The 7,739-nt window shown below is 42.4% G+C and overlaps 1 protein-coding gene across 2 annotated transcripts in view; it reads left to right on the top strand.

Annotated features, from left to right (window-relative positions):
* Positions 1-663: 663 nt before the first annotated feature.
* frem3 (Fras1 related extracellular matrix 3) overlaps positions 664-7,739 on the top strand; it is a 36,616-nt gene continuing 29,540 nt past the window's right edge. For both annotated transcript variants that reach the window (XM_018735609.2, XM_018735610.2), the window contains exons 1-2: positions 664-5,852; positions 6,149-6,238. In XM_018735609.2, coding sequence (XP_018591125.2) covers positions 833-5,852; positions 6,149-6,238 — 5,110 coding nt within the window. In that variant the 5' untranslated portion in view covers positions 664-832. The remainder of the gene's footprint in view (positions 5,853-6,148; positions 6,239-7,739) is intronic.

The raw sequence follows: 7,739 nt of genomic DNA, 5'->3' as shown, positions 1-7,739 counted from the left end.
GCCTCCTGACTGAACCCAAGGACGTGATGAAAAGGTTTTGTCTGAACATGCAGGTTTCAAAAAAGAAAAGTTTCAATACTTTCTTTTGACTCCAGTACCGACGAATTAAAATAGGATGCAAGAGGAAATACTACTGTTCTCTCTGTATTCTTCCATTTCTGCTGTTTTATTATGTCATGTCTGTACTTTAGCTACACTACGATCATAATTTCTGCAGTATAGTTTTTTAATTACTGGTTACAAAAATGTATTTATAATTTGGAATGCTTAGAAACCTACATTTCTGTAATGTGAGAGCAATGCAACAATGGTGCATGAAAAAACGGAATTAAAATGATTAAAATGAATGTTTTGTTAGTAAATTTTAATTTAGCAAGAAAAGTGAACTTTTTTACAGATTCTAAAATAAACCATTGTTTAAAAGTGCTTTTGAAGCACAGGTTTAAGCAAAGGAGGAGGAGCTGTGTCATGAGAGCACTGGTAGGCCTGGGGGTGGGGCATTAAGGGACAGAGAATGTGTGTGTGGAGAGGAGGCGGCCCAATGCGTGTTCTTTAATTAGCTGGGGGACAGGAGGTATCCTGTCAGAGCCTTTGGAGGGTGGAGTCTAGGGTTGTCACTGCAGGTTGGTGGAGTATTACCTGCACAGCCTGCGGTGAGGGAGCAGCACTTGACTTGTCTCCAGTGTGTGAACTGCAGGAGACAGAATTTGAAACCAATCTCCAGCACAAACCTAAAAGCCAATTCATTCACCTCAGTTTCGGAGTGCCTTCACTGACATTCATCTCTGGAGAAAAAAAATCTACAAGTTTTGCAGGGCAACTAGCAAAGGATATGGCTGGTTGTCCGCAAAGGATGGGACCGTGCATAGCAGGAGGCTGGCTCTTTGTGCTCATTGCACTTGGCAGCTCCTTCTCCCATGTAACTGCTCAAAACTTTGAACCTGCTTTCTTTCTTCAGCAAAGAACAGGACCTAATGCTGACTCCATTGTGGTTGCTAACAATGGGCTCAGAGTGCCCTTTGGGCGAGCTGTCTTTCTGGACCCCATCAATGACCTGGTGACAGAGGTGCAGCCTGGCGACCGCTGCCACATCACAGTGCTGGACAACGACCCGCTGGCCCAGAGACCTGGCACACTGACCCCCAAGAAGTTTCCCTGTGCATTCGGAGCAGAGGAGGTGAAGTATACCCACTTTGGGTCGCGTAGCCCCAGCAAGGACAGAGTGAAGATGCAACTGAGGTATGATTCACCAACAGACACCATTGTCATTCCCTTCATGCTGGAAGTGGAAGTAGTTTTCCAGCAGCTGGAGATCCTAACACGCAACATGCCTCTTATTGTGGACAAGCTAAACGGCATCAGCAATCCCATAGACAAAAAGGGCTTGGAGTTTTCCTATGACAGCAGTGTTTCATCCTGCAAGGTCACCACTCTCGTTGGTGCCCGTGGCCTCCCCAGGTATGGCACACTTTTGAATTATACCTCCAATGGGCAAATGATTGACTGTGATGCTTTTGTTGAGCTAGGCATTCGCTACAAGCACACCTCCACTACTAATTCACCCAACAGAGACTATATCCCAATGATGGTGGAGCTTCTAGACAAGGAGGGTAACACATTACAGCACGAGCATTTCCAGATCATGGTTAGAATAAAAGAGGGGACTGAAAACACACCACCCAAACCAAGCTTTGTGGCTATGATGATGATGGAGATTGATCAATTTGTGATGACAGCCATTACTAGTGATATGTTAGCTGCTGAGGATGTTGAATCTGATCTGGATGATTTAATTTTTAACATCACTACACCCCTGGGTTATCAGCAAGGGTATATAATTAGTACTGATGATCAAAACCTGCCCATTACATCTTTCTATCAAAGAGATATTAAAGACTTGAAAATAGCATATAAACCTCCATCTGAAGATTCAGACGTAGAGAGAATTTTCCAGATTGAGTTTGAAATTGTGGACACGGAAGGCGCAGTCTCTGACACATTTGCCTTCATGATTGTGGTGAAGCCCATGAACACCTTAGCTCCAGTTGCCACTAAGAACACAGGTCAGCTGTTATTCGAAGGACAGTCAAGATCCCTTTCCAGTGCTCAAAACTTGGAAATCAGTGATGAGGATAATCTTGACGATGTGAAAATCACAGTTGTCGATGGCTTGAAACATGGAGAATTAACAGTGCTGGGTTCCCGACATAAATTCTTCACACCTGCAGACCTGGATGCTGGTGTGGTGGTGTATCAACATGATGGCAGTGACACTTATAGTGACAACATTATCTTTAGAATGACTGATGGCAGTCATCAGGTGGAATTTTTATTCCCCATCACCATTGTGCCAACTGATGACGAGCCACCAATCATTAATGCCAACACCGGCTTGGTGCTCTTCAAGAACGCGGTCATGCAAATTTCTCCTTTCATTCTGAGCGCTACTGATATTGATTCTGAAGACTCAACCATTAAGTTCATACTGGAAGCCCCCTACTCCACACTTGGGGAGCTACTGCTCAGGCAAGTAGAGCCCCCAGAAGACCAGTCTGCCTGGAAATTCAGTGCGACGGATGAAATGTTTGAGCAGGTGGTGACAGAGTGGTCCCAGCAGGACATTCTTGATGGCAAGCTCTTCTATCGTCACACTGGGCCACACAGCACCACTACAGTCACAGATCAGTTTGTATTCCGTGTTCAGGATGACAATGATCCCCCAAATCAATCTGGAGAACATACATTCACAATTAAAATTCATCCCGTTGATGATCTGCCACCTGAGCTTTACCCTGATACCACATTGTATATGACAGTGAAAGAGTATGAGTTGACCCACTTTAAAAAAAAGTTTTTGCGGTACACTGACTTGGACTCGGATGACCGAGACTTGAAATACATTATTACCAAGCCTCCAACAGATACAGATGAAAACAATCCTGCCCTGCTTGGTGATATTGTCCTGACTGAGAGTCCTGTTACTGTCATCACAGAGTTCACGCAGGCTCAGGTCAATCACCATAAAGTGGCATATAAACCCCCAGATCAAGAGCTTGGAATTACTCCAAAAGTTGTCCAGTTCAGCTTTATTGTGAAGGATACTGCTGACAATTCTGTAGATGGCCTCTTCACTGTTTTCTTAGAGCCTGTTAATAACAAACCTCCAACTATCACCAACACTGGTTTCACTGTGCTAGAAAGAAGCACATATATAATATCAAAGGCTGAACTTGATGCAACTGACCAAGACACAGATGATGATGAAATTACATTTACTGTGACACAGATTCCCCGCTTTGGACAGCTGCAGTACCTAGAGACTGACATGTCCGTTGGAGAGACATTTGCTCTAGAAGACATTGAGAGTGGACGACTTGCCTACATCCACAGTGGAGAGGAATCACTCGGCGACACTATAAAATTGGATGTAAGTGATGGTTTTCATGAGGTGCCTATCATCATCAAAATCACCGTTAAACCTGTTGATGATGAGATGCCCACAATCTTGCTCCCAGCTGGTCTGCTCGGTGCCTCTATTGATGTGCTAGAAAATGGAGCCACTGAGATCACTAGCAATGTGATCCAAGGCAGGGATGAAGACACTGATGACCTCAGGCTAACTTTCATTGTAGAGGAACCTCCAAAGTTGGGGGAAATTATGGTGAATGGTATTCCTGCTGAGAGGTTCACGCAGCAGAACATAATCAATGGGGATGTTGTGTATGCTCACACAAGTGGGGAAATCGGCCCTGTCAAACAACACGATTCCTTTAATCTCACTATCTCTGACATGTCTGATGAATGGGTTGTTGGCGGCAACAAAATCCAAGGTGTCCAGGTACATGTTACCATTCTACCTGTAGACAGTCAGTCTCCTATAGTCAGTGTAGGGCAGCAATTCACTGTAGTGGAAGGAGAAAAGAATGTCATCACTTTAGAGAACATTCAAGCAGAAGATGTAGACACTGACAAGGATGATATCCTATGTACCATAATTGTCCAGTCCACGTCTGGCTATGTCGAGAACATATCACCAGCTCCAGGTTCTGAAAAGTCAAGAGCAGGGACAGCTATTACTGCATTCAGCATCAAAGACATAAGTCTCAACCACATATACTATGTTCAGAGTATTCACAAAGGCGTGGAGCCTGTGGAGGACAGGCTGACTTTCCGCTGCTCTGATGGAATCAATTTCTCTCAGCGACATTTTTTCCCCATTGTAATCATTCCAGCTAATGATGAAAAGCCAGAAATATTTATTCGTGAGTTTGTTGTGATGGAGGGTATGAGCCTAGTGATAGATACCCCCATCCTGAATGCAGCAGATGCAGATATCCCAGGGGATGATCTTGAGTTTGAAATCATTACAAATCCCAAAAATGGGAAAATTGTTCAGCAGTTAAGTACTGGTACTGTTCCAGTCACCAAATTCTCCATTGAACAGATCAAAGAAGCATCTAACATTGTCTATGAACATGATGACTCTGAAACTAAAGAAGACAGCTTTGAGATAAGGCTAACTGATGGGAAGCATACTGTTGAAAAAAAGGTTCTCATCATGGTGATACCTGTGGATGATGAAACACCAAGAATGACAATCAATGATGGACTTGAAGTTGAAATTGGAGAAATAAAAACAATCACCAACAGAGTACTGAAAGCAACAGATCTGGATTCTGAAGACAAAGATCTGACCTACATTGTGCGCTACGGTCCAAGCCAAGGTTATCTTCAGCGTATTAACAAATTTGGAAATGTGGTCGGAAACATAACAATTGAAATGAACTTCACTCAAGATGAAATTGACAAGGAGTTGATTCAGTATGTGCACACAGGGCAGGAAGGTATTCGTGACCTCTTAAAGATTGATGTTACAGATGGAATCAATTCCCTAATTGACAGATATTTCTACATCAGCATCAGAAGCATTGATATGGTCTTCCCAGATGTTATAAATAAAGGAGTGACACTGAAGGAAGGGGGTAAAGTAACACTTACAACAGACCTACTGAGTACAACAGACATCAATAGCCCTGATGAGCATCTGACCTTCAGTATTACCCGTGCTCCCAGTCGTGGACACCTGGAGAACACAGACCTTCCTGGTGTGCCAATTTCCACCTTTACCCAGCTACAGCTTGCCGGCAACAAGATTTACTACATCCACACCTCTGACGACGAAGTAAAGATGGACAGTTTTGAGTTTGAGGTTACCGATGGGTACAACCCTGTCTTCCGCACGTTTCGTGTGTCTATCACAGACGTCGACAACAAAAAGCCGGTGCTGACCATTCATAAACTGGTGGTGGGTGAGGGAGAGGCTAAGCTGATCACACCCTTTGAGCTAACCGTGGAGGACCGGGACACACCTGATAATCTTCTACGGTTCATTGTCACCCAGGTACCAGTCCATGGGCAGCTGCTCTACAATGGCACCCGTGCTGTCACCAGTTTCACCAAGCAGGATTTGAATGAAAATCTAATAACCTACAAGCATGATGGCACCGAAACCAGTGAAGACAGCTTCTCCTTCACAGTGACAGATGGCACACACACAGAGTTCTATGTCTTCCCTGACACAGTCTTTGAAACCCGCAAGCCCCAGATGATGAACATTCAGATAAACACAGTCGACAATGGTGTTCCACAGATTGTGGTGAACAAAGCAGCTCCCAGTCTCAGGGTTCTGCACACTGGCCATCTGGGCTTCCTCATTACAAGCAAAGCACTGAAATCAGAGGATCGAGACAGCCCACACAAAGTTCTCAAGTACTCCATAGATGAGGCCCCTCAGCATGGCTTCATTATCAACACAGCACTTGGGAATGACAGCATCAGGACATTTACTCAAGGTAGGCACTGAAAAAAGTAAGTAAAGAGCAAACAGAAATGCTAAAAATCAGCTAACATAAAATTCCTAAAAATACAACCACTACTTGCTATCTATATTAGGCCTTAATATGTGGTAAACAAAATGCATGTAATCATAAAACTATATTATTTTCCAGCTTGGTGAAACTAGTTTATTTATATTCCCTAATAAATGTCCAGGGTAAATATAAAGATAAAAATTACAAAATATTTAAATGTTAAACTTTTTACAAAAAAAGATTAAAATTATATTTCTTTTTGATCCATTTAACTGTAGCTGATATTGATGATATGAAGATCTGCTATGTGCTGCTGGATGGGGACAATGCCACAAGTGATATCTTCTACTTCACTGTTGAAGATAACGGTAAGGTTTAATCACATCAGTAGATGCTGAACTGTTTTCTTGATGCATATACATCTGAAGGAGAAAGCATTTTAAACAATTCAGTTAAGACAGCTGAAATTTTCTGTATCCTTGTAACTTTAGGGCCTACAATAATGTCCCTCTTAATGTTCCATTGTTCACAGAATTGTTTGCACCTCAAAGACACTGGTGATTTGATCATGAATGATGGTCACAGTGAATCTGTGCATCTGTCACCCCATAGAAGCTGACATAATTAGGAGAGGGATCAGTGGTGAGGACATAACTAAGTGCTATTTGTGAGTGTGCTGGTGCCAGAGAGGGGAAACTCCAGATAATGACAACAATTCTAAACTTTGTTAGTGAACAACACCTGTTCTGTCAGTTCTGTGATATTTTGTTCATACATTTTCCTTCTTCACTGCGTTTGTACTAGGATCATGAGAGAGAATGGGTCAGATCTGGCACAGCTCTGTGCTTTCCATCTCTTTCCAATTAGATAAATAACACAAATATTATTTTTTATATCATCATTAGGTACTGAAGCAATAGGCTGTATTCAGCTTTGGATCACTGAGATCATTTTTATTTCAGTTTCTTTTTCCACAAAAATTCTATTGTACATACATGCCAGAGGTTCTGGATTGTGGTTCACAGGCCACTCTGAGTATGATGATTTTTGCTTCCACTAATCTGTTGTGTTCTTTGAGCTCACACACACACACACACACACACACACACACACACACACACACACACTTTCTGAACTGCTTGTCCCATACGGGGTCGTGGGGAGCCGGAGCCTAACCCAGCAACTCAGGGCATAAGGCTGGAGCAGGAGGGGACACACCCAGGATGGGACACCAGTCCGTTGCAAGGCACCCCAAGCAGGACTTGAACCCCAGACCTACCGGAGGACAGGACCCAGTCCAACCCACTGCACCACCACGCCCCCCGGGTTCATTGAGCTGTTATTGAAAAAATTAATTTATTAAAATCACATTTAACTGAAAGTGCTATTTAAGACTGAGTTAAAATGTTTTCTGTTGCAATAAACATATTTAAAAAAAACTTTTACAGTTATGATATTACAAAATGGTTGTAGAATCATTTATGCTGATAAAACACTTTCTTTTATAGTTGGTAAAAAAAAAAAATTGTGTGTGTGTGTGTGTGTGTGTGTGTGTGTGTGAAAGAAGAAGTATTGCACTGAAGAGGACAATAAATTTAAATTATATAATTAAAGAGAAAGAATGATAGCAAAGATATTCATCACTGTAATCAGTGATAAACTGAAATAAAACTCACTGTACGAATAGTAGAATTTTACTTAAACTGAAACTTTATGTTTTTATCACTGAACTAATGCCTTAAGATAAATATGATCTGAATTACTCCAGTCACTTGAGGTTATAAAGTTGCTAAAACAGGGGAGAGGTTGAGGTGGAGAGTGTGAGGAACCAGATCGTTTCAACAGAAGTCTAGGTCTAAAGTGTTCGTG

Source organism: Scleropages formosus, chromosome 16, assembly GCF_900964775.1.
Source record: "Scleropages formosus chromosome 16, fSclFor1.1, whole genome shotgun sequence".
In the NCBI taxonomy this organism is placed as follows: domain Eukaryota; kingdom Metazoa; phylum Chordata; class Actinopteri; order Osteoglossiformes; family Osteoglossidae; genus Scleropages; species Scleropages formosus.
The sequence above is the reverse complement of the archived record's forward strand: the minus strand, read 5'-3'. Positions and strand labels throughout refer to the sequence as shown.